This window comes from Melospiza georgiana, chromosome 26, assembly GCF_028018845.1.
Source record: "Melospiza georgiana isolate bMelGeo1 chromosome 26, bMelGeo1.pri, whole genome shotgun sequence".
Taxonomy (NCBI): Eukaryota; Metazoa; Chordata; class Aves; order Passeriformes; family Passerellidae; genus Melospiza; species Melospiza georgiana.
Window position 1 is genome coordinate 6,065,843 of NC_080455.1, and position 26,548 is coordinate 6,092,390.

Here is a 26,548-nt window from a genome sequence, read left to right on the forward strand (position 1 = left end):
GACAGCTGTTTGGCCTTGTGATTTAAATATTTCAATAAATTTTAAACTAACGAGACGAGAGGAAAGCGTTCGAGGAAAGCAGGTTAGAGCGTGAAAGGAGGGTTTCCAGAGGGTGGGGGCAACGTGGGCTGTGCATAAATGCTGCTGGCCTTGTGGGCACCTCAGAGAGCCCATGCCAGGCTCTGCCATCCCTGCAGAGCTGCTCTGAGGGCAGGGGGATGCTGGTGGGACCAGGGAGTGGCTGAGGGAGAGGTGCTCAGGCCTCAGGTGTTGTTTTTCAGGTGTTGTTTTTTTTCAGGTGTTTTTTTTCAGGTGTTGTTTGTTTTCAGGTGTTTTTTTTTCAGGTGTTTTTTTTTCAGGTGGTTTTTTTTCAGGTGTTGTTTTTTTTCAGGTGTTGTTTTTTTTCAGGTGTTGGTTTTTTTTCAGGTGTATCGAGGCATTGCTGCCCTGCTGCTGGCTCTGGGGAGGTTGCAGGAGAGCCTGGCTCTCTCTAGATAAAAAAAGGACACAAATTTTGAGCCCTAATTTTAACATCCCTCATAATCTTACTCCTACTCATTAACCTTCTAGGACTACTACCCTACATGTTCACCCCAGCCACCCAACGATCTGTAAACTTGGCCCTAGCCTTCCCCATGGGAGGCTTTTCTGGGAGTCTCGTGCTGGGCATCTATTTCAAGGTCCTCCTCCCACCTTCTCCCCTTTCCTGGCTTTGTTCCTGTAAATCTCCCCTGTTCCTTGGTGTTTTGGTGTCTCCAAGGGGCTGGGAAGTGCAATTCACTGTTTCTAAGTGTTGTTTTCAGCTCTACCAGCTTCTGGTGATGCTCATTAGATGCCTTTTGCAAGGGGCAATTTCCCCTGTACAAAACAATTTAAAAGTCCACTTTTCAGGAGTAAAAAGAGGTTTTGCAACGTTGAAATCTCTTTGAAGGATCAGGCCCTTCATCATTTTCTGCTGGAGCTAATTCATATGTAGAGTGGAGGTAAAGGCTGCTCTGAAAAAGGCCAAGAGGTTTAATTTCAACCGGGATCATTACGAATAGCAGCAACAACAACACCACTACTGTTAACTACAAACCGTGTTTATTGGGGTTTGTCTTTGTGAGTGCCACTGATGGTGTTCCCTTTCTGTCCCCAAGGTCCCCCTGTGTTCATTAAGAAGCCTGTGGACCAAATTGGTGTGTCAGGAGGGGTGGCCTCCTTCGTGTGCCAAGCCACCGGAGACCCAAAGCCAAGGGTCACCTGGAACAAGAAAGGGAAGAAAGTGAACTCTCAGAGGTTTGAGGTAAGAGATGCCCTCGAAATCTGGTGTCACTGGGAGGAGAGACTGACACAAAGCAGCCCCTGCTCCTCTCTGGCCACCCCCAGGCCTGATAATAAAGGGAAATTTGGAAGGGGAGGAGTTTTAACAGCAGGAGGAGAGAAATGCGAGCTCTTGGCCATGTCAACAGCTGGGTTTGTTCCAAAGCAAGAGAGAGCTTGGCTCAGTTGTGTTATTGAAGATTTTTATTTTGTTTCGTTGGGTTTTTCCCCTTCCTGGGATGTAATATAACTTCCTGCTTTCCTAAGAAACCCCAGCTAAGCTGGTGGTGCTACAGCTCTGTAAATGTACCTTTCACACCCATCTGTGGCTCTGCATTTCAACCCTGGGACAGTCTGGAGTAAACACTGCAGTTGTTGGCAGCCAGGCCCAAGCAATTGGCATTGTTTAGATAGAAATGAGAGCAGAGGAGCAAGGACTGGGAGGTCATCCTGTGGAATTTGCTGTGGGACTCAGCCCTGCCAGGCAGCTGTGTGCTCAGAGGAGCTCTGTGCTGTCAGCTGCCCCTGCAGATGGAGGAGCAAGGCAGGGGTCCATTTTTATTTTGTTTTCCTTTGGTCTGTTTCATCCTCCTTCACCCCAGTTGTGCTCTGAGCATCCACCCCACACCCCATCACCGTGGCTTGTTCTGTCAGAGCTTTTGAGGTGCAGCCTGGGGGTTTGGTGGGTCGGTGATCGCTGGCAGGGTTTGGCTGTGGCACTGATGATGTGTGTCTGGTGTCTCTCAGAAGCAGCAGCCCAGGGCACTGATCCTGTGTGTCTCTCTCTGTCCCCAGACCATTGAGTTTGATGAGAGTGCAGGAGCTGTTCTGAGGATCCAGCCCCTGAGGACCCCCCGGGATGAGAACATTTACGAGTGTGTTGCTCAGAACCCCCATGGGGAGGTCACTGTCCACGCCAAGCTCACCGTGCTCCGAGGTAAGAACCTGCCCCAGCTGGCTGGGAAGGCTGTCAAAAACCCATGGCTGAGGTACAAAATCCTCCTTGTTTGGAGGTTTGGTTGGGTTTGTTGAGTTGGGTTTGTTGGGTTTGGTTGAGTTGGTTGGGGTTTTTGGGTTGGGTTTGTTGGGTTTCATTGAGTTTGTTGTGTTGGGTTTGTTGTGTTGGGTTGGGTTTGTTGGGTTGGGTTTGTTGGGTTTCATTGAGTTTGTTGTGTTGGGTTTGTTGTGTTGGGTTTGTTGTGTTGGGTTTGTTGTGTTGGGTTTGTTGTTTTGGGTTGGGTTTGTTGGGTTTCATTGAGTTTGTTGGGTTGGGTTTGTTGGGTTGGGTTTGTTGGGTTGGGTTTGTTGGATTTTGTTGGGTTTGGTTAAGTTTGTTGGGTTTGGTTGGGTTTGTTGGATTGGGTTGAGTTTGTTGGGTTGGGTTTGATTGGGTTTGTTGGGTTTGGTTGGGTTTGATTGGGTTTTGTTGTGTTGGGTTTGTTGTGTTGGGTTTGTTGTGTTGGGTTTGTTGTGTTGGGTTTGGTTGGGTTTGTTGGATTTTGTTGGGTTGGGTTTGTTGCGTTTAGTTGGGTTTGTTGGATTTGGTTTGTTGGATTTGGTTTGTTGGGTTTGGTTGGGTTTGTTGGATTTGGTTTGTTGGATTTCATTGGGTTTGGTTGGTTTTGTTGGATTTTGTTGTGCTTGGTTTGGTTTGTTCTGACCCATCAGATCTCTTTGCTACTCTTACCCCCAAGAGGAATAAAAATGCTGTGTAGAAACTGAGCTAAACCTCCCTTCAGGGGGTTTGACTGACGATGTGCTGGGGTTCCTTCCACCCTGAATTATCCCATGACCCTTATGATCTTCCTCCCCTCCAAAAATTCCTTCCCCAGATTCAGGAGCAGCACCAGGAGCTCCCCATTACACACAGAAATGCAGCTCCAGGAAAACCCTCACTGAGGAATCATTTAATGGGCTGGGGTTAAGGCCATTATTATGGATCAGCATGGGCTTTCACACATTTGGTAGCAGCACAAACGTTTTTCCTTGTGCAGGATTCCTGTTGTGCCTTTCTGGGCTTCTCCCCTCTCCCCAGAGGTCCTTGGCTCTGTGCACTCTCCAAGAAAACAATTCCCTTCTCCATTTTGTTCTGGTTCTTTTTCCCACTTGTCCCCGTTACAGAGGATGTTTACATGGATGCCTCCCTCGTGTCATCTGCTTGAAATATGCTCCCTGAACTGGATGTGGGGGAGGGAACAACATGCTGCTGCTCTGGATGCCTCTGGATGTTTGCTGTTATTGCCCTGGAGATCCCCAAAATCGCTGTGGGCGAGGCTGGGTGCTGAAAGTGACCCATTTGAGGGTTTGGAGCACCCAGAGATGTTCTCTGTTCAAAGCACAGGGCAGTGAAGGTGATCCTGGTGGGAATTGGGGTGGTGGGTTGGAGCCTGAGAGCTCCCAAGGGGAATTTAGCTTGGCTGTGGATGAAGCCATGGGTGTTTGAGCATCAGCAGCAGTAAAAGCCATTCTCTCTGCAGTGAACTATCCCAGGAGCTGCAGGCAGGAGCCCCACAGGGCCAAGGGGTCGCTCTGCCTATGGGGCAGTCAGAAACTCCAGTGTTCCCTCCAGGAGCAGCTCAAATCCATAAATGTCCATAAATTTTGGGTATTTATGTTTGAGCAGGCAACGAGCACAACCTTCATAGCTGCAGAGCAGAACTGGTGTGTGACCCCCCCCCCCAAAGTGCAGCAGGGAATTCACACCCGACACGAGGGGCACAAGGCAAAGCCCCCAGCCTCCCTTTTCAGCTGGGAATGTCCCTGCCTGGGCTCTGTGCTGTCAGGATTTTGGCTGCCTGGGAGCGTGGGGGGCCGTGGTCCAGTCATGCCTGACAGATTTGTGTAGGTGCCTTAGATGTGTGTGCAGCTCCTGTGCCTGGCATGGCATTTAACCTTCTGTTGGAGGGAGGTGGTGGGATGGAGCTGTCAGGAGCTTGGAACGGTGCAGTGTGACGGGAGTGTGTCTAACTGTGGTTATCCCAGAGGGTGGGAGCCTTATTCTTCACACTTATTCCCATGGATTCCTTTGGAGCTGTGACAGCCTGGGAGAAAGGCCCCTGCAGTGATATTCAGAGCTTGTACCCCTTAAATTCAGCTGCAAGCAGTAGCAGGGGAAGGTTCTGCAGTGATATTCAGAGTTTTTACCCCTTAAATTCGGCTACAAGCAGTGAAATGTTCTGCCCCTGCAGTGATATTCAGAGTTTTTACCCCTTAAATTCGGCTACAAGCAGTGGAAGGTTCTGCCCCTGCAGTGATATTCAGAGTTTTTACCCCTTAACTTCAGCTACAGGCAGTGGCAGGGAAGGTTCTACAGTGATATTCAGAACTTGTACCCCTTAAATTCAGCTACAAGCAGTAGCAAGGGAAGGTTCTGCCCCTGCAGTGATATTCAGAGTTTTTACCCCTTGAATGACTCCATCCTCCATCACCCCTCAGCTCTCCCACAGCAGTTTGTCTCCTCTTTATCTGCGTTTTCAAGTGCTGGGGAAGTGAAAAGCACCGAGCCAAAGGCACTGATGTGCACAATGACAAAGTGAGCATGCTGGCATCCACTCCTCTCCTGTTCCTCCCCTCTTCTGCACTCACCCACTCTCCTGTTTGTCTTTTCTCTCCCTGCTCAGCCTCCTCCTCTGTGTCTCTGCTCTGGCTCGCAGAGCTGGTGCTGAGCAGGGAGAGGGGGCTGCTCCACAGCCTGCAGATGGATGGGAGCTGTCACTGGCAGAACCTGTTACCTTGGCACACTCTGCAGGGTGGAAACCTGAGCCCAGCTGCTGCCAGCAGCTCGGGGTGCTCTGGGGCAGCTGTGCAGCCTGTGCTGCTGTGATCCCACGCATTCCTGGGGGGGCCTTCCTGCATTTCCAGCACTGCAGCAGGTCCCCAGCCTCCTAACAGCAAGTAGCACAGAAAATATTTCCTCTTTCAGAAGAGAAAGCAATACATCCTTCCCTGCTGGCGGGATTGAGCATAAGCCCCCTGTATGATTACTCCTGGATCAGACCCTGGTGGAAACCCACATGCCTTCACTTGAAAATCTTCACTTGAAAACAGGAAACTGCAGGAGAGGAAACCCTGGGGAGCCCCTGAGCAGCAGAGCTGGGATGGACACCGCTCAGCTCACACAGTCCCTTCCCAGCTTGTCCTTCCTGCTCTGCTTCTCTGGGATCCCTCTCTGGGAGGGCTCTGGGCACTGGCTGTTCTTCCACAGCTGGCTGGAGAGACTGCTGCAAACCTGACTGCTGCAGGGCTCGGAGAAAAGGAAAGAAAGTGGATTTGGGAAGCATTTTCCAGTTAGTTTTGAGTCCAGCTGTTGTTATTTTTCGTTGTAGCTCAGGCAGGAAGGAAGGTTGTTGGCAGAGGCACCCCAGCCCTCAGTTGGTGGAGATTCTCTAAGCTGCCCACTGCCAAGAAGGATATTTAAATTTTATATATATAAATATATATAATATTTCCTATTATTTATATTAATATTTACATTACATATAAATTGATACAAATATAATATATAAATTTAAAATTAAAATGTAAAAATATAAAAATTTATATTTTTATATTTTATATTTTTATAAATATATATATAAATATATATATTTATATATTATATATTATCTCTAATTATAATGTATAAAATATATAAAGATATTAAAATTAATAATATTTGTAATTAAATAGAATTATAAATTTAAAGTATCTGCATCTCTTGGGATAGATACAGACTGAGAGGTTGTGGACTCCCCATCCCTTGTGGTTTGTTGTTTTTTTGTTGGTTTTTTTTTGTAATTGTTGGCTTTAAATCACAAAAGGTAAACGAGAAGCAGCTCTGGATGCTCAGCAGAGAGTCCCATGGGAAAGGAAAGCTGCCCTTTCCAAAATCTTGCCTCGCCATTTGGAAAATTCCTGGCAGCTTTTCTTCAAACTTGACTTGTTTTGCTTTCCTTGTAGTGACCTGAAAATTGGGTGACATTGACAGCAGATTAATTCTGTAGCTCCTGAATAACATCAAAGTCATTTTACCGGAGATGCCTGTGGAAGGAGGGTACCTGGGGACGTGTTAGAGGAGGGAACACAGGCACTGCCTGTGCTGCTTTGGGGTGCACACACATATCTGAGGGTGCCTTTATTGCCTGGGAGCCCACAAACTTTAATAGCATTGTTGGGCTTTCACAGTGGAACCTGCAGCTCCAGAGAAATGGAATCGACAGACAGAGCACATTGCTGAGACTCCTGCCTGCATTGAAATTGTCTGGGCTGGGCAGTAGCAGAGAGCTGAGGCACAGGGACAGACACTTGGGTGGGAATAACTTGTTGATGTAATTTCACAAGGCGCACAGTGCCAGGATACCAGGGGACAGGGCAGCTCTAGTGCTCATAAACATAATGAAAGGAGCAGGGACAGCTTCGAGAGTGCTGGGTTTTGATTTTGGTCCTGATTAAAGCTTGTGGCACTTGAGCTGCTCCATCCCTGCATTCCTGCTTCCTCCACCCTGAATGAGGACAGCAGAGACCGGCCAGCATCCACATCTCCAGAGGAGAGTGAAAAATCCCTCCTCCTGTTCCCTTCAGAGCATCCTCATGGCTCCGTGCACCGGCTCCATGGCACGGCTGCTCACGCTCACACCCTCCTCCTCTAAATTATTAAACAACTGTGTACACCCTGCGGGGAAAAGAGCACAGCAACACCCTCTTTATCTCCCTTAATCATCCTCATTTCCAGCACAGCTAATTAGCTACGCCCAGAGTGACAGGGGGCCAGAGCAGCCCCGTGCCCTGGCTGGGGCCGGGTGTGTGCAGCTGGGCTGGGTCCAGGCACAGATCGTGTCCCCAGGTGGGATTTATTGTAAACGACAGCTGAAGTGCTCCTCTCTCTCTTCCCCTGCCTCTCCTCATCCCTCCTCCCCTGTTCTTTCTCACCCTCCCTTGCTCAGTGAGGCATTGAGGTGTTTCACCAGCTCAGGGGGGCTGTGAGAGCTGGGTCTGAGTCAGGGATGGACAAAGGTGTGGGGCTGCTCCTTGAACAAGGTGTGGGGCTGTTCCTCCCCATAGCATGAACAAGGTGTGGGGCTGTTCCTTGAACAAGGTGTGGGGCTGCTCCTTGAACAAGGTGTGGGGCTGTTCCTTCCTATGGCATGAACAAGGTGTGGGGCTGCTCCTTTACCTGGCATGACCAAGGTGTGGGGATGCTCCTGCCCATGGCAGCTCCATGAACAAGGTGTGGGGTGTGGGGCTGCTCCTCCCCATGGCATGACCAGGGTATGGTGCTGCTCCTCCCCATGACATGAACAGGGTGTGGTGCTGCTCCTCCCCATGACATGAACAATGTGTGGGGCTGCTCCTCCCCATGGCATGACCAGGGTATGGTGCTGCTCCTCCCCATGGCATGAACAAGGTGTGGGGCTGCTCCTTCCCATGCCATGAACAAGGTGTGGGGCTGCTTCTCCCCATAGCATGAACAATATGTGGGGCTGTTCCTTCCCATGGCAGCTGCACCTCAGGAAAGCTCTGCCTGCAGGAGCCAGCGCAGCTCCAGCAGCAGCAGCAGCTGCCCAGATGTGCCCTTGAAGCATCTCCAGCTTGTGCCTGCCTCTTTTGTTCCTGCAGTTGCCTTCAGGAGGAGGTTTCACAAGCAGAACCATCCCTTGTTTATTCAGGGGCAGCTCTGGGGGTGTCGGGGTGGGTGGGGAGGGTGGCAGGGCACGCGTGTGCACGTCCTGGGGGATTGCAATGGGGCTGTAGCTGCGTTGGTACAGGGAGCCCAGCTGGTAGGGGATGGAGCAGCTCCACTTCCCTGAGAGGAAGGAAACGCGAGCCCTTGAATGGGAGCAGCCTGTGATGTTCAGAGATGCTTCCCCTGCTCGTCTGATCCTCGAATCCGATCACGCCTCCAGTCGCAGTTGTTTTAATTAAACTCAGAGGAATTCTGCACATTGTGCTGCAAGATGAACGTTTTTGTTTAATTAGGAGCGCTCGGTAATGACGGCTGTAGAGGCCTCCCCCAGCACACACACACACACACACACTCACTCACTCCCACACACTCGTGTGCACACACACCCCACCAGGGCTGCTCCCTCTGTGCAGGAAGGGCCAGGGGCTGCAGCAGGTGGAGCAGCATCGCCAGGGAGCAGGAGGAGAGCAGGAGTAAAGCAGGAGGAGAGCAGGAGGAGAGCAGGGATCAATAGTGATGTCATCTGCAGCCAATGCGGCTCTGGCTGCTCAGCCTCCCACGGCTGCAGGGGGAGAGCAGGGAGGGAGGCAGGGCCATTGAAGCCTGCCTGAGAGCTGAGCACAGGCACAGCAATCCCCAGAGCCCCTGTGCTGCCCTGCTGGGGCTGGGGGCTGCAGGAACGCTCGGTTTGGGGGGTCCTGCAGAGCCCCAGCATAGCCCAGGGAGCTCACAGGGCTGGGACAGTCCCTGCTTAGAGATGTGTGTGAGCAGCCTCAGTTTATGATACCAAATTCTGGTTTAGAGCTGCTTCAGATGCACCAGAACAGCTTTGAACTGAAGGAGTGATGGTTTAGATTAGACACCAGGGAGGAATTGCTGGCTGGCAGGGTGGGCAGGACCTGGCACAGGTGCCCAGAGCAGCACCAGGAGCCCTGGAATGCCCAAGGCTGGGCTGGACATTGGGGCTGGGAGCACCTGGCACAGTGAAGGTGTCCCTGCCATGGCAGGGCTGGCACTGGGTGCGTTCTGAGGTCCCTTCCAGCCCAAACCACTCTGGGATTCCATGGAAAGCACCCACCACTGGGTTTCTCCCTTGTCCTGCTGTCTCTGGGCTGTGCCATTTATATTTGGCTCAATTTTTCCTTATCCACCATGTGCCAGCCCTAGGAAAGAAGCTCTGGGTGTGTTTGCAGTTGGCAGGGTTGTTCCCAGCCAAGGCCAGCCCCACCTCAGTGCCACTGTGAGAGCTCCCACCGCTGTCACCGGGGCGCTGGTTGTGATGGATGTTCATTTTTGAAGAATCCCACCTCTTTTTAATTCCCTGCATTATTTCCCTTCTGTTGCCTCACCTGTTTTGGGATGGATTCCATGCCACAGACTCCCAGGGCTGTGATTCCCTGACACAGCTCACTGGAGATGACAGAGGAACCCTCCCAAACCTCACCCTGCTGCTGGCATCCTCCTGCCAGGCTTCCCTCCCACAAACATGTTCTGGGGGTGAAAATGCACTTTGCTGAGATGAGACAGCTCTGCCCATCCCAGAGTGAGGGGCTGGGTCAGATACTGCTGGGGAAGCACTGGGGTTTTGTAGGGGTTACCACAAACTAGTCAGCATTGTTGGGATTGCCCTCCTCACCCTCATTAGTGCAGGCAAGAGCAGCACTGAGAGGAGCAGGAAGCTCACTCGAGCCTCTCTGCTGGGTGCTGGTGCCACTGTTCTTGGAGGGCAGCAGCACTCAGAATTAATAAACCCAAAAATCACACCCTGGCTGACAGCACTTGGCATGCTGCTGTGGTGTGTGTGTGTCCCCTCTGGTCACTGCAGCTGAAGGAGGGGATTTTCCTCTCCTTTCTCTGCCAGTCCCACTGTTTTTCACAGCATTTCCATGTGGGTTCTTCCATTATTTCTCTTGTGCAGTGTGTTCTGTGCTGGGAGGTTTGGAGGGGAAGGTTCCTGTTACCTGTGACTGCTCAGAGGCACAAGGGGAAATGGCCTCAAGTGGCTCCAAATTGCTCAGGTTGGGTATCAGGAAACATTTATTCACTGAGAAAGGGAATAAACATAGAACACAGATATGAATAAACATAGAACAGGCTGCCTGGTGCAGTCACCATCCCTGGATGTGTTCAAAAAATGAGTTGACGTGGCACTTGAGGACATGGTGGATCTGGGAGGCCTTTTCCAACCTTAATGGCTCTCTAATTCCATTCTGCCATTCCCCAAAGGGTTTTAAAAGGTTTCACTTAAATGTAGAATCCCGTGGGACTCTGAAATAATCCCCCAAAATGCACAAGCTGGTAAATCTTACCATGCCACGTGTTTTCCATCTTGGAGCACTCGGTGTTTCCCAGACACTGCACAGGGCAGTGCTGCTTTCCTTGGGCTGTTCCACTGCACCCTGCTGAATCCCTTCCCTTTATTCTCCATCCCAGAGGACCAGCTACCCCCTGGCTAATGTAGAATCCCGTGGGACACTGAAATAATCCCCCAAAAATGCACAGGAAGGTGGTGAATCTTGTCGCGCCGCACGTTTTCCATCTTGGAGCACTCGGTGTTTCCCAGACACTGCACAGGGCAGTGCTGCTTTCCTTGGGCTGTTCCACTGCACCCTGCTGAATCCCTTCCCTCTATTCTCCATCCCAGAGGACCAGCTACCCCCTGGCTAATGTAGAATCCCGTGGGACGCTGAAATAATCCCCCCAAATGCACAAGCTGGTGTATCTTACCGCGCTGCACATTTTCTATCTTGGAGCACTCGGTGTTTCCCAGACACTGCGCAGGGCAGTGCTGCTTTCCTTGGGCTGTTCCACTGCACCCTGCTGAATCCCTTCCCTTTGTTCTCCATCCCCAGAGGACCAGCTACTCCCTGGCTAATGTAGAATCCCGTGGGACACTGAAATAATCCCCCAAAATGCACAAGCTGGTGAATCTTACCGTGCCACGCGTTTTCCATCTTGGAGCACTCGGTGTTTCCCAGACACTGCACAGGGCAGTGCTGCTTTCCTTGGGCTGTTCCACTGCACCCTGCTGAATCCCTTCCCTTTGTTCTCCATCCCCAGAGGACCAGCTACCCCCTGGCTTCCCCAACATCGACATGGGGCCGCAGCTGAAGGTGGTGGAGCGCACGCGGACGGCCACGATGCTGTGCGCGGCCAGCGGCAACCCCGACCCCGAGATCACCTGGTTCAAGGATTTCCTGCCCGTGGACCCCAGCGCCAGCAACGGCAGGATAAAACAGCTGAGATCAGGTAAGGGCTCACCCTGAAGGAGTGAGAGCTGATACAGACCTGAGGGGACTTGTGGTGGTGTTGGCAGGGGTGTTAGGGTGAGGATCTGACTCCTTGTCAGATGTTTCAGAAGGCTTGATTTATTGTTTTATGATATATGTTATATTAAAACTATACTAAAAGAATAGAAGAAAGAATTTTGTCAGAAGGCTGGCTAAGGATAGAAAAAGAATGATAACAAAGGCTTGTGACTGACCAAGACAGTCTGGACAGCTGGGCTGTGATTGGCCATTAATTAGAAACAACCACATGAGACCAATCACAGATGCACCTGTTGCATTCCACAGCAGCAGATTATCGATGTTTGCATTTTGTTCCTGAGGCCTTCAGCTTCTCAGGAGGAAAAATCCTAAAGGAAAGGATTTTTCAGAAAATATAATGGCTGAAGCAGAAGGGAGGGCTGAGAGATGCAGGCCCCGCTGCTGTGCATTGGGGCGTTTGAGCTTTTTGGGTTTTTACACCAAGAGGGGTTGGAGTTTCCGCTTTGGGCCCTCCTGGTCTTCTGTGCTGCCCAGCTGGCATGAAGGGAATGACAGCAGGGAAGCCCATCCAGATGAGTTCCCTGGATCACAGCACTCAGGGGAAGCTGGGGCCTGCCTGGGGCTGGGGTTTGCTCCTCAGAGCAAGAACTGGCAAAGGAACACAGAACCACCGTGGCAGACACGGCTTTTCAGGCCACACACACCTGGTGCAGGGGCTCAGGCAGCCTCTGGCTGTCCAGCACCGTGGCGTGAGTGTGAGCAGAGCCCCTCAGAGCTGCTGGTGAAGAACAGCTCCTGCAGGGTGTCCCCAGCATCACCTGGAGAGCTCTTGGGAATGTTCTGGAGTGACCCCTCGGTGCCTCTGCCCATGGAGTCCATCTCCACCAACAGATGTACCCCAGCTCCGTGGCTCTTGTCAGTTTTCCATCTTTCCCCATCTGCTTGTCCATCTGTCTCTCTTGTTTGTTTTCTGTTTGCTGTTTTTTGTGTGTGGCAACGTGACATCTCTTAATATTCACGTTTCAGGAGCTGTTTTTGTACTTGTTAAATCTGCCAGTTCTCTGTGTGAGAGTGTGTGCAAGGAGGGCACAGGTGGACTTATTTTTGAGTACTACTGATAAAACACTTCCATTGATAGCTGCAAAAATGAAACAAGTTTTGCAAGTTCTACCTTTTGACAAAAACTTACGCAAGAAATAATCCTTTTCACAAACTGCTGGGGCTGACTGCTTTGACCCAGCCTAGAGGAAAGGTGTCCATGGTTCATTTTGAAGGATTCTTTGGCAAAATAAAGGCATTGTTGTAAGCAGAGGGAAAGCAGAGGCTTTGGTGAGGCAGCTGGAGCTGATTTGTTCATGTTAGACCTTTCACAAGTTCTTCAGTAAAGTGATAACCACCTGCTCCTGCCCAGGTCTCTGCTGGCCCTGGAGAAATCAGTTCTGGTTCCTGCTGGATCTGCACAGCGAGGCATGGAAACACCTGGCTTTTCTCTTGCCCTGTTTGGCAAAGATTCCACACAAAGTTCTGTGAGCCACTGGTGGAAAAGCTTCAGCATAGCTGCAGTTTAATGTAGCTTTTACACACCTGCATAAATGCCTCCTTGTTCAGTGAAGCAAAGTCACAAGCAGATCCTTAAGCTGCTTTGTTGAATTAGAATGGCTTGTTGAATCCCACGAACGCAGATGAGATTGACCTCCCTGTTTTATCATAACAGCTGAGGCAAATGCAAATAAAAAAAATCACTCAGCATAAATAATGAGAGGTAAACTAGAATTATATTATGCTCTGTGACCATGATCTGAAGTGTGAGTAATGCACAGGCAGATTATTTTTAATACATTCATCATCTTGCTAGAATGCCTTTACTCTTTAGCTGAGTTTGATCTGGTGTTTTCCTTGAAGCCACCTGAGTGCTGCCTTTTTATTCCAGTGAATTTATTAACCTCAGAGTGAACCCTTGACCCCTCTGATAAATAGAAGGTACCTGCTGAGATTTAATCTCATTTACAGCTGCTTTAAATTAGTAAACTGGTGGAGCCCCGAAGCATCCCTGTAGTCTGCAGGGCACAAACCTGTTGCCTGTGTGTCAGGGAGTGCAGATCCTTGGGCAGTCAGGGCTTCCCAGCTCTCCAGTTCCATCTGCTTTCGTGGCCTTCCAAACCTTGTGCAAAGAAAGGCCTGCAGAACTGCAGGATATCAACATTGGGGTTGTTAATGAGCACAGTGTCAGTGCTTGTGTCTGTGCAAGGGAGTCAGGGCAGATTTGGGGGTGGGATTTGAGTGAGGCGAGCTCTGCTTGAGCTGCTAAGGTCAGACCTTCATTTGATACCTTCCTCTTTCCAGAAAACAAACTCTGCTGGCAGAAGGGTGGCACCAGCACACAGCAGGGCACTGGGGGTGCTCCAGGACACTGCTGGTGGCACCAGGGTCTGTCCCCCACCGGTGGGACTCTGTTCAAGGTCCTTGGGGTGCCCAGTGGCACCAGGGCAGGGTGTCTGACAGAGCTCTGTGAGCAGGGAGGAGCAGCTCTGCAGATAAATCAACGCTGCTAAAACACCTCCTGCTAGCAGGTTTGGGAGGATTTAGGGAGAAGTTCTCCCTGTGAGGGTGGGCAGAGGTGCCCAGAGCAGCTGTGGATCTTTGGAATGTCCAAAATGTCCAGGTTGGACAGGGCTTGGAGCAGTCTGGAAGGTGTCCCTGCCATGGCAGGAGATGGAATTGGATGGGTTTAAAGTTCCTTCCAACCCAAAACAGGCTGAGACAGTGGAAGGTGTCCCTGCCATGGCAGGAGATGGAATTGGATGGGTTTAAAGTTCCTTCCAACCCAAACCAGGCTGGGACACTGGGGCTGGGAGCAGCCTGGGACACTGGGAGGTGTCCCTGCCATGGCAGGGGTGGCATTGGATGGGTTTAAAGTTCCTTCCAACCCAAACCAGGCTGGGACACTGGGGCTGGGAGCAGCCTGGGAAGTGTCCCTGCCATGGCAGGGCTGGCACTGAGTGGGTTTTAATCCAATCCAACCCAAACCAGGCTGGGATTTAGTGACTGTTCCCTCTGCGTGTGGCTGGGACAGGACAGACAGACAGACACCCAGATTCCCCCTGGCCATGAAGCCATGAGGATAACAGCCATGCTGCTGGAGGACAGGGGGTGTGAGGAGCTGAATTTTTATCAATTATGAGTTAGTGGCAGAAACACAAATGAGCTCATTAAAGGGAACAAGTGAAATGTCAGACGAGGAGATTGTGGGATGGGGTTTGCTTCTCATTTGTGTTAAATCTGAATGTTTGGCTGGCAGTACAAACAGACCTCTGAGAGCACGGCCATTACAGTGCCACCATCCCAGGAGCCCCTGTGGAATGTGGATCTCCACTCTAATCAGGGCAGGGTGACACATCATTACCCACAGTGGCTTTTCTCTAGTGGGTGTTTCTGCTTCCCCTCTCCATCTCCAGATCAAATTGCCAAGCAGTTGGAAATCTTTCCCTGCTTGGGGGCTTGGGCTGAGTGCAAGGCTCAGTTGGCAGCCAGAGGAGGATGGGAAGGAGCTCTGGCTGGGCTCCTGCTTCTCTTAGACATCATGGACATCTCAGCCTTAGAGATCCAGCTTGGAAAAGAGTTTAGGTGGCCTTGGAAAATGGGTATTTCTGCTTATCTTGGGACATTTAAAGCAGAAGGCAAAGGCAATGTCCTCTGCTCAGCTGCCATCTAGGGGGGACACGGGAGGCAGACTTCAGCACCTTCCTCAGCGCTCAAACACTAAAACCTTTGTGTCTTGTGTGTGTCTTCTGTTTGCTAAATAACTGGCTATAACAAGTTTTCTTTTCTTTTTTTTTTTTCACTTTTTATTTAACATTCAGAGACTTTTGGTAAGTTTGTTCAATTAAAAAATTTTTTTTAAATCAAACCAAAAAACCCCAAACCTGCTAACGTGCAGATTTGTAACCCTTGCCCTTTAAACTAATTCCTTTGTAACAGCTTCTTGAGAGGCATGCTCTGCATTTCTTCTACTAACTCTTTCAGTAGGGATGTTCTGCCCTCTAAATTAATTTCTGCAGGGGTATTGCAGGCTACAAAAAAAAAAAAAAAAAAAAGACTAGTAATACTAATTCTAATTAATTTATCTGTGTAAAGAGATAACAGCTAAATATCAACCTCCTAACATTGGATAGATTTTTTTTTTTTTTGGTATCTTAGCAACAGTTGTCCTGGAATTCCCCAATTACACAATAGCTTGTACCCTGGAACTGTGATAATTGTGTTCACACCTGCAGGAGGTCCTGGAGTTTCACATCTAACGGGGTTATTGGCATTTTGAGGAGGGAGAATAGGAACAGGGGGTGCAGTGTGATGGTGTTTGTAGGGATCTGAGGATGAGGGAAGGGATGAGGATCTGACTCCATGTTTCAGAAGGCTTGATCTATTTTATGATATATATAATATTAAAACTATACTAAAAGAATAGAAGAAAGGATTTCATCAGAAGGCTGGCTAAGAATAGAATAGGAAAGAATGAAAACAGGTTTGTGGCTTGGGCTCTCTATCCAAGCCAGCTGACTGTGATTGGCCATTAATTAGAAACAACTAACATGAGCTAATCAAAGATTTACATGTTGCATTCCACAGCAGCAGATAATCATTGCTTACATTTTCTTCCTGAGGCCTCTCAGCTTCTCAGGAGGAAAAATCCTAAGGAAAGGATTTTTCATAGAAGATGCCTGTGACAGTGCAGCATTTCCAAAGTGAAGCTGTAAAACCAGGCCAGAGGGGAAGGGTTGAGGAAGGGAAGAACCCCAAAAGGCAGGACCTGCTCGTGTCCCTGTCCCTGCCAAGTCCAGTTTGGTCCCAGGGATGTGGGGCTGCAGCTCTGCCACCCTGCAGAGTGCAGGGACCCTGCTTGTGTGGAGCAGAGGAGCTGCTGCAGCCCTGGGGACAGAGCCCAGCACACACATGTTGCCACACGTGGCTGGCAGAAGGTGGGGATGTGTTTCCTGCCATTGCCATGGCAATGCTGCCTGTCCTCCTCTCCTCTCCCCTCCTGTTCCCCAGGCTCAGGGGAGCCGTGGGCAGCTCGGCCTGTGGGAGAGCAGGGCAGGGCTGGTGGGAGAGCAGACCCCAGGGACAGAGGGGGACACCTGCACGGGGACTTCTGCCTGGCACCATCCTGGGCCTTTGCAATCCAGAGGCAAGGCCTTTAATCTGCCTTTTGCCTCTGCTGCTAAACCCTGGGCTGGCCATCTGGGCTCACGCAGCCTCAAAATGTGCCCTAGATAGGCAGATCTGGAGATCCAGGGAGGCTGTGCAGGGCTGTGGGAAAAGGCTGCAGGGAGCATCTCAGAAGCAGCTTTTCACTCCCAAAGTCAGCATCCAGTGGGAGCTGTTCCCCTGTAGTTGTCCTGCAAAGGTGCCCTCGCTGTGCCCCAGACCTGGCAGCCTCGTGCAGGTGCTCCTGCCCTGTACGGCACACCAGGTACGGACTGCCTCCCCTGCACCCCCATACCAAACCCTCCAGGGCCTCTCAGAGTCCCTCAGAACAATTAATCCAGTGCACATCCTCTTCCAGCACCCTCCTGCTGCCCCCGTGTTGGACGTGGAGCGGGTTAGATGTGAAACTCCAGCAGTGAAAATCTCCCATCTGTGTCTGCGCCGCGCCCAAAGCGCTGCCCGAGCTCATTTCACCCCAGTTCTGGTGTGGGGCTCATCCCAGAGCTGTCCTGCCCCTCCCTGTGTGCCAGGTTAGAGCTGGGGGGCACTGCCTGCTCCCCCAGAGCCTGTCCCCAGGCCAGGCTGTCCCCAGAGCTCTGGCAGCCCCGTCCCAGGGGTTCAGGGAGTGACAGCCTGCAGTGACACCAGGGCAATGCTGATCCTGTGCCTGGGCTTGCACAGCTCTAACTCCCAGCGTGTTTCTGCTGTCAATTAGAGTGAATCTTGTGCAGGAAACTGCCAGGCTTAGCCAAGGCCAGAGAAGCTTTTGAGCCATGGGTGATGTTGGGATCTCTTCCCCTTCTCTAGCCTCTCCCCATTAGCCTTGTTCCATATTGGTGCCACAGATGGCAGATTTTCACTCCAATTTCGAGACAGAAGGATGTATCAGAGGCTGTTTTTATTTCCACTGAATTGATCTATAACCTTTTGCTGCTTTCTCTCTCTCTCTCTTGCTTTTTAAACCTTCCTGCCACCTCCTGGGTGGGGGTCTGCCCAAGGCCATGCTCCCCCACCTCCTCCAAGCGCTGTCTCTCCAACCTTTGTCCTGAGAGCTAACAACCTGCTTCATTAACCTTAGCTAGTTCCTAACCCTAACTAGATGCTAACTTTTCTCTAGCTAATACCCTAACCTCATAACTAGAAGCTGAGTCTAACTAGAGTCTAATCCCTAACACTATAATGCCTCTGTTCCCTTAGCTCCTTTGAAAAATAAAGGTGAACTCTACTTAGTATCTGTATATTTTTACCTCCTATCCTGAGAATGGAGGATTGAACCGCAGCAGAAGGATGAGCAGGGCTGAAGGATAAGGAGGGAAGGGGTTTTTGGTGATTAAGGCAGAAGATTGGCACGGGGGAGGCTTTGACTCCTGTTCCTGCCTCTGCCAGTCTTCCCTCCGTGACCTTGGGCAAGTTGCTTCACCTCTACCTCAGTTATCCCCGTGTGTAAATCAGGATCGCAGCTCTGCTGTTCCTCCCCAGGGGAGAGGAGAGGTGAGAGGCTGGTGTTTGTCATTTAAGGTGCTCTGCAGCCCTGGCTGGCAGCGCTGCAGGGTGGCAGCAGTGTCACCACTGCAGAGGAGCTCGTGCTTCCCTCCCTGGCGAGAGGCAGAACGTGGCCCTGCGGGATCTGCCCTGTTCTCAGGATTGGGGTAAAAACCCACCAGCTGAACCCCCTTCTCTGATAAGTTCTGAATGCCACTGTGAGCAAAAGGACCTGCCGTGTTTTCAAAGGAAGATGGTTTGCTTGCCAGCCCAGGTGGGGGACGGGGGTTTTACCCTGACGGTCACTCCCTCCCTCCCACCTGGGAGCCCTGCCCGGGGCTGGGCACTGACAGACAGCAGGAGGGGTTGGAATGAAATAACCCAGAGAGGAGGCAGCCAGCAGGCTTGGAATGAAAGAACCCAAAGGAGAGGCAGCCAGCAGGCTTGGAATGAAATAACCCAGCAGGCAAGTGCAGCGGGGCTCTTCTCTCCACACTGGCATCAGGGTGGCTCCAGAGCCACTGCAGGAGGTTCCAGGTAGCCCTGTCACCTCTTGAGTGCCCTGAGGGATGGCCAGAGGTCCTGAGCAGCACAGGCACTGAGCTCGCACGTCTGGGGCAAGAGCTGAAGCTTGGAGCTAGCCAAGGTGGGACCAAACCTGCAGCTTAATGTGCTGCAAGGTGCCCACGTGTCCCTCTCCCTCCCAGCCCTGTGTCCCCAGGAGCGGGGAAGGTAAATGTGTTCAGTGAGTAGCAGATAGGGATGATAGCTGAGGGCCTGAGGGGTTTCTTTACATTCCTGCACCAAAATGGAGCCAGTCTGAGGCCTTTTGAAGCCAAGAGCCGCGGGAGGCTCTGCAAACAGCCAGCTGGATTGGGCTGCTGGAAAGGACACCCCGCTAAAGTATCCCAAGCCCTCTTCAGTGCCCTGTAATTTAAGATGAGACAGACCGAGAAGTTTCCTACTGGGAACTGTCTTCCTTGCCTCAGGTCCTTTTCCCACGGGCAGTGCAGGTGTTTGGGGTTTTGCAGTCATTTCACTCATTTTCTTTGTTTTCTTTGCAGAAGGTACACCGATCCGAGGTAAGACACCCCCAGCTCACTCACTCACCCACTCTCCAAACACTTCTCTCCACACAGATCCCGTTTCATTGCCCTCTGCTCAGTACAGATCCGTGTTGTTGTTACGTTTCCTTGTCCTGCTTCACCTCTGGATATTTCTTTTTTATACCTGTCTTTATTTTATCTATGGTTATAATGTCCTTTTTTGTTTGCTGGGTGCACAGTAATACTGATCCTGTTATTCTAATAACGTCTCCGGCTGCGCTGCCTCAGATTTATGGCAGAGTTTTAAGAGCTAATCTCTCCAGGACTATGAAGGACTGAAGTTTATCTCGAGCATTAAATGCTCTCAAAGCTTGGTAAATACTTAGGACTTTCTCTTGATTGGTGCAAAGTGCTCCCGAGCTGCTGATGGTGATGGGAGTTTTCCAGTCCTTTGCTCAGGCAGACCTTCAGCACTTACCATCTCAGCCCACTCATTTGTTTGGCTCCAGAGCCTCTTTCCCCTTCCTCCCCACTCTCTTACCCTTAGGTTTCTCTGGGAAAGATCCACGGTAAGTAGCTTCTGCACTGTCTCTTTAATGGAGTCAAAAATTGACCTCAAGCTGAAAGGCAGGAGGGGTTGGGTGTGCACCCCTTGGAAGACCCTGCTTTGGTTTTTATCTCCACTGGCACATTTAGAATTCCGTAATTCTCTGCTGGTAAAAGCAACAGGAGGTGCTGTAGGTGAGATTTACGTTTTCACACGTCGTGTCTGTTGGTTCCTGACGAGTGCTGAACACTCCTCACCCTCTCTGCAGCCTCATTTCTGCCATTGCCTTGACCAGCAGGGGTGAGGAGTGGGCAGGGAGGGAGGGGTGAGTCCCTGTTCCCCAGGGAAAGCTGCTCCCTGCAGTCCTTGTTTCCCTTCCTGCTCTGGAGTGAGGCTTCACCTCCCCTGGGTACTCTCAGACCAGTGATGCTCACGAGCAGCTCAGAAAATGGATCAGGAACCGATGGAAACAACCCACAGATTTGTCCAAATTAACAGAAATTTCTGGGAAAACTCACCAGCAGCTTTCCACCCAAGTGGAGCTCTCCAACAGCAGAGCTGGAGCTGTAATTCCATATGAAAAATGCTCAGCTGGGTGCTCAGTGGGAAGCTCCAGCCAGTCTGGGTTTTAACTCCTGTTGTGCTGAAATAGCCGCAGATTCTTTTGGAACGGGTTTTGTTTGGTTTACTGCTCTGGGTGGGGTTTTTTGGGGTTTAGTTCCCTCTGTTCTGCCTTTGGGAGCTCCCAGGCACAGGGGATGCTGTGGGGAGTTGCACTCACACCCCAGCCCTGTCCCAAATCCTCTCCCAGCCCCACATCTCCCCACCAGCATCGTTCCCACCCACGCACACGCAGAGGAACGTGAGCTCTGTGTCCTCCTCTGAGAGCACACTGCTCTTTCCTTCCTGAAAAGGCTCTATCTGCAACCAACAATGATCTCATTTGCACTCCTCTCACTTAAGATTTTATCAATACTATTACACTGAGCTGGAATTGTTTGGTTTTCATATTTAGGTGGGGTTTTTTTTTTTTCCAGAGATGGGAGTTAAGAGTCTTACCACATGTGAGCTCTGTCCATATCTGTAGTATAATCATGTACTCCTAATACATAAAACATTTGAGAGCCTGTTGAATTATTTATGTAGTATGTATTTTAACTGGAGTTTTGCAGGGATGAAGCCTTCTGAGGTAAATGAGGCAATTTTCTTCCATGTAGTTCCATGCTGCATCTCTCTGCATATTTGCTGACAGGAATCTTTAGTTTGGGCTCTGGGTATATTCTTGTAGCCTGCAATAATATACAAGTTTAAGAAAAGCCTTAATCCTTTTGGCCCAGATGATGTAAACCATGCAGGCAATTTTGAAGTTCCAATGCAGTATTTACAGGGTTTTCCCTGGGGAATATTTACTATCAGTAAGGTGCTTTTCACAGGGGCTCTTATCTCCAGCAGGCTTCCTGAGGAGCAGGTATTGGGCACAAAACAAAGGCAGCAGCGATAGAAATTCCCCAGGCAGTGGGTGACAAAGCCTTTCACTTTTATGGTCACTGCTTCAAATTGAGCAAGGGAAAGTCAACTGCCTGCTGATGGATTTCTGGGGATCACAGTAATATGGATTATTGAGGCTGATTTCGGGAGTTCTGGTGCAGAACGCCTGCATTGCAGAAGCCACAAAAACTTGGTGCCTTTGCTGATGAGTTCAGGACAAAGAGCAACGCTCAGCACAGAGGGAGAATTCCATTTTCTCACCGTGCCGGGTCCGCGGGGGCTCCGTGCTCCCGTCCCGGCGTGCGTGAGCCCGGGGGGAGGAAAGAGCCCCAGCAGAGGCTGATGATGTGTCTGTGCTGCCGTGTCTTGTCCCCTCACAGGTGGGCTGCAGATCGAGAGCAGCGAGGAGACGGACCAGGGCAAGTACGAGTGCGTGGCCAGCAACAGCGCCGGGGTGCGCTACTCGTCCCCCGCTAACCTTTACGTGAGAGGTAGGGAGCACAGCGGCTCACCGGCACTCAGCCTCCTCCTCCTCCTCCTCCTCCCGGCCCATCCCAGCCCTCCCCAGCTCGGGGGGTCCCCGCTGCCCCCCGCATCCCTGCAGGGCTGGCTCACCCGCGGCCGAGTCAAAGAGCGCGCCCCGAAACGCGCCAGGTCGGCCCGCAGAGAATCCCTTCGGCCCCAGAGGGAATTGCCTTTCCTCCCAAAGCATCCCTGCTCTCAGCGCCGCTGCTGTGGCTGTGAGAGGAGGGCAGGACCCCTCTGTGTCCCTGGATGCCCCCAGATTGCAGCAGGAGGGTGCATTGGCACTGCTGCCCTCAGTCCCAGCTGCTTTTCCCTCTGCCAGCAGTAATTTGTCCCTGGTTCCTTGGGCACAGAGCTGGGGACACCAGCAGCCATCCCTGAGCCCCCTTCACCCCGCAGCAGGGGAACAGATGACAGGGGATTGGCTTCTGCTCCGTGTCCCCTCGATGTTCTCCCATTCCCTGGGCCAACAGCCTTTCCACTTTCTCTTATTTTAATCTCTCTGACCTGTAATATTTTGTGTGTAGCTTCGGTTTAACATCTTTCCACAGCAAAAGCCCTTTTGGTAATGAGAGAGCAGGGCTGGTCCTTCTCGATTTAAAAAAAAATTTAAAAAAAGAAAAAGAAAAATGCCGTTGGGAGGAAAAAAGAAAAGTTACATCCCAGCAAACTGTTCCCATTTCCATCCCATCGACAGAGGAGGCGCCTCCCACCTACACTCACGTTAATCTGCAGTCCAATGCAGAGCCATGCTCCTGTGTGCACTCCTTTCTCTCTCTCTTTCTCTCTCTCTCGTGTCTCACGCTCACTAAATCACATGCACATGGAGAGAAGGCTTTTAATAATTTAATGTTTCCAAGCTAAATTTTTAAATAGCCTTTTGTGGCCAGCTGGAAAATTGCGTTTGAAATTTGCCCTGTCGCCTGGGCCCCCGAAACTCCGCTTTTGGGAGTGTCAATCTGGATCCAATACTAATTCAGGGCTGAATCCATTGCAGACAGCTTAGCTGGAATGGTTTGGGTTCTTTAAAAAAAAACAAAAAACAAAAAAACAAAAACTAAAAAGAAAAGAAACAGGAAAAATGTGGGGATTTTTCATTATTGTTTTGTTTCTAAATTTCCTCTACTTTTCTGGCCACTCGGAAACTGCCCAGGAGACAAAGGTTGTAACACGGTGTTGTCTCCACACCTGGATGAGAGGGCTCCAGGTGGTGATAGCCCTGTTCCTACCCCAGTTAGGCCGTGTGTACCTGGGCCTGCCTGCAAACCAGCACTAACCTGCCGAGAGAGTGCAGAACACAGCGTGTGCCAGCTCGGCCTGTGGTTTGGGTGTTTTTCATGCTGTTTAATTCCTTGTTTCTTGTGTGTTAATATCGTGGAAAGGTAACAAATTTCTGAAATGGATTTGCTTTGGTGGGAGGGAGAGTTCATGCACATTTTTCTTCCCGTTTTTTTTTTTTTGTTTTGTTTTGTTTTGTTTTAAAAGAGTCTCGAGCACTCTTGTGTTTCCAATTGACTTGTTTCTCCCATAACATGCTTGTCTCTATAGACCACCTGGGATAGGAGTTGTAAGTTTGAACATTGCAAGGAAATGGTTTGGTTTGGTATTTTGCTTTTCTTTTTCCTTCTTCTAAATTATTTCTGTTTCTCCTTATTCAGTCCCATGGTGGAGGCAGAGTGAGCAGGGCTGGGTGTGGGGCCGGGGGGCTGCTCTGCCCGGGGGCTCCGCTCCCCTTCTCCGAGGAGCAGAGGGACTGCAGGGAGGGAGAATCCTGCCTGGGCTCAGCACCCCTGTGGGGCTGACCCTGAGCTAGGATTGCTCCCAGCCTGGCCTCCCTGCGGAGCTTGGTTGGGCTTAAAGGGATGGGAGGGGGAGCGTTAGGAAGGCAGGAAAGAGGGTCGTTACTATCTTCATTTTTTTTTTTCCTTTCTTTTTATTTTGGTTAAGAGAAAAAAAAAAAATCAATCAATTTGCAGCTGACAGCCTTGAGAAGGCCTTTTTTTACTCTCTCTGTGTTTCCCCTATTTTTCTCTTCTCCTCATGTCATTGTGTTCCGCATCAAACCCCCTTAACATCCCTCAGAGCTACGAGAAGGTTGGTGTGGTTTTTTTCTTTTTTACTTTCTTTACCCACATTTTTACATTCGTAAGAGAAAAAAAAAAAATGAAAAAAAAAATTTTAAAAAATGAAAAGAGAAAAAGCAAGAAATCTTTAAGATGAGCGAGACCCGCGCATTCCCGGGTCTCACGGAGATGAGTTGAGTTGCATTGTGGGCCTCTCTATGCATCCTTTGGTAATGTTGCTGAGTTCTTGCACTTTTTTGTCGTCATGGTTACCTTGCCGTTTGGACATTGGGCCTGATGCATGATAGGAGAATGTAACAATCTTCTTTGCATGCCACTTTTTAAATTAATTATGAATTCTTTTTTTCGATATATAAATATGTATCGTTTCTTTTCCGTTCTACAATTCTGGTTTCTTTGAAGTGGATTTACTCTTACTTTCCAAATTTTTGGTTCTGTTGGGTTTTTTGCTTTCTCTTGATTTCCCGTTTCTGTTTCGATTGGTTATGCTGTGCTGTAGTTTATTCCAAACGCATTGTGAGAAGCCAGTGTTCCTGCCCACCCGGTGGTAACTGAACTCCTCAATCCCTGCAGGAGGAAAGGAGTCACACAGCTCTAACGCCTGTCCATGGAAGCCCTGCTATTTGGGACAAGCCTTTGTTTTGGGGGAGGGAGGGATCTGGGAAGTGGAAAAGATGGTGAGAACCCAGGGGGTCATTCCAAGAGTTAGAGCAGACCCTGGGTCATGTTATTGCTTATTTATTTCTTGAGGTGTGGCTCTTGTTCACACAAAGAAAAGCCCTGACCCCGCTCCAGAGGCTTCCCCAGCCGTGGGAGCTCACTCACTGGTCACTGCCCAGTTCCCTCCAGTAACACCAGGAGCTGTCAGCCCAGCAGGGCACTGACAGAGAGCTGCTGATCCCAAATCCCACTCTGCTGTCTCCTGAAGCACCCTCGAGTGCAAGCAGAGCCCCAGCCCCAGGCAGAATCCCGTGGAGGAGGTGACGCCTCGTCCTGGGAGGGCTGGGAGGGAAGGGCAGCTGCCTCCTGGCTCTGCCTCTCCCCATTGTCCTGCTCCCTTCTGGGATTTACCCTCTGCTGCCTGGTGCAGGCACCTCAAAACCCAGCGCAGCAAAGGCAGAGCCTCCTTCCCAAAGGAGAAGTGCAGCTGTGCAGGCACTGCGGCAGTGCCGGGGCACATCTGGCAGCTGCAGCTATTGCAAACAGCAACCAGCAATCTGGCCAGTGACATTGGAGCTGAAAATGCCTCTTTTCCCTCTTCTCATCTCCCTGTTTGTCCCCAAGAAGCTCCTGTTGCCTCCCATGTGTGCGCCCCGAGCGGGTGAGGCACATGGGAGAGTGAACAGGGGGTTTGCGGTGTGTCAGTGGTACCAGTGGTGCTTGGTGCTTCCCCTGTGCAGAATGCCAGCCCTTCCCTGGCTATGCCTTTCCCTCTCCTGCCAGTCCCCACCTCTCAATCAGCTACCAAAGGAGTGGCTTTCCTAGGGCACAGGTATTAAAGCTGTGTGATTTTTTGAGAAATCCAGTGCAGTATTGACACAGTATCTGTCTCTCTCTTTCTCTCTCTCTCTCTTTCTCTCTGTCTGTCCTTCTCTTTTTTTCTTAAAATGCTGAGATTTCAGTGCTCGGACCCTCAGTGCTGGTATTCTCCCCTCCCCTTCTGAGTCTCCTCCCTCCCCGTAGGTACCAGGGTACCACTCCCAAATGCTGCTCTCTTGAGAATTCTCTGGGAAGAGACCAGCTGTGGCTCTTCTGACTTGGATGCCAACAATAGCCAAAAAAACATCCCTCAGTCCCAAGGCTCTTTTTAAAGGAAAAAAAGAAAAAAAAAATGCTTGTTCTGTTTAAAAAAAGAAAAAGGAATAGCATTTGAAATAAGGTTTTCCCATCCCACCTCCCTCCTGCCTAGGACTAAAAGGTGATAATCACTCCTAATTACAGGATTTTCCTTCATGACTAGGAGTTTGAGTTTCAGGATTTAGGTGCAATTAAAAAGGGATTTATACACCATTATTTTTTATTTGTTTATTTTCTCTTTTATAAAGTATTTCTAACATGGCCAAACTGCACTGCTGCTGCTAAGAATCTCTTGTGATCTGAGAAGGCTTGAAGATTAAATTCTTCCTTAAGAGCCAATAAAAATAAAAGTAATGATAATGACATCAACAACAATAAACTAAAGCTAAATGGGATGTAATCATGATAGGCTGGGATGACACTGGATGAGGAAATAGGGACTTGATACCTGGCTAGAAGAGGTTGTGTGGTTTGCTAAAGTTCTGGTCTCTGAGCAGCCTGGTCTAGTGGAAGGTGTCCTGGGAGAACAGGATGGGCTTTAAGGTCCTTCCAGCCCAAACCGTGGGCATGGGCTTGAAATTATTGGTGCAGGGTTTGCCTTGCGTGTTATTGCAGCTCAGATCATGCCATGGTCCAAAATAACAGAGTGCTGGCAGGGGATGCCTGATGGCAGAGGCAGAAGCATTTGTGGAGACCACAAAAGCAGGTCAGAAGCAGGTGAGGTGATCTCTGCCACCAGCCCAGATGTGTGGCACTTTAGGCTGAGCCACCAGCCCAGGGTTCACCTGTGGCTGGTGAAAAGATGGGTGCAGTTCTAGGGGCACGCCAGCACCTCGGTGGCAATCCTGGTTTTAATGGGCTCACCTGGCTTTCAAAAGTCTCCTTGGATGCTTCTCTGTATCCCCAGGGACACAAGTGCCATCAGACTTGTGGCCCATAGTGATTGCAGGAACGGATGGATTCAAAATCCTGCAAAGAGCTGTCTGCCCATGGTGGTGTTTGAGAGGCTGCCCAAGGCCAGGCTGGATGGGGCTTGGAGCAGCTTGGGACAGTGGAAGTTGTCCCTGCCCATGGCAGGGGTGGCACTGGGTGGAATTTGAGGTCCCTTCCAGCCCAAAACACTCTGTAGTGGTTTTGTTTGT

The 26,548-nt window shown here is 50.4% G+C and overlaps 1 protein-coding gene across 8 annotated transcripts in view; it reads left to right on the forward strand.

Annotated features, from left to right (window-relative positions):
* The window catches only part of PTPRS (protein tyrosine phosphatase receptor type S), a 154,872-nt gene that overhangs the window by 73,340 nt on the left and 54,984 nt on the right, over positions 1 to 26,548 (forward strand). For 7 of the 8 annotated variants that reach the window (XM_058041022.1, XM_058041026.1, XM_058041025.1 and 4 more), the window contains exons 3-6: positions 1,140 to 1,285; positions 2,098 to 2,239; positions 11,024 to 11,212; positions 21,381 to 21,491. In XM_058041022.1, the coding sequence (XP_057897005.1) occupies positions 1,140 to 1,285; positions 2,098 to 2,239; positions 11,024 to 11,212; positions 21,381 to 21,491 (588 nt within the window). Of the gene's footprint in view, positions 1 to 1,139; positions 1,286 to 2,097; positions 2,240 to 11,023; positions 11,213 to 21,380; positions 21,492 to 23,406; positions 23,620 to 26,548 lie in introns of those variants that run through there. The other variant, XM_058041028.1, reaches the window with a different exon arrangement.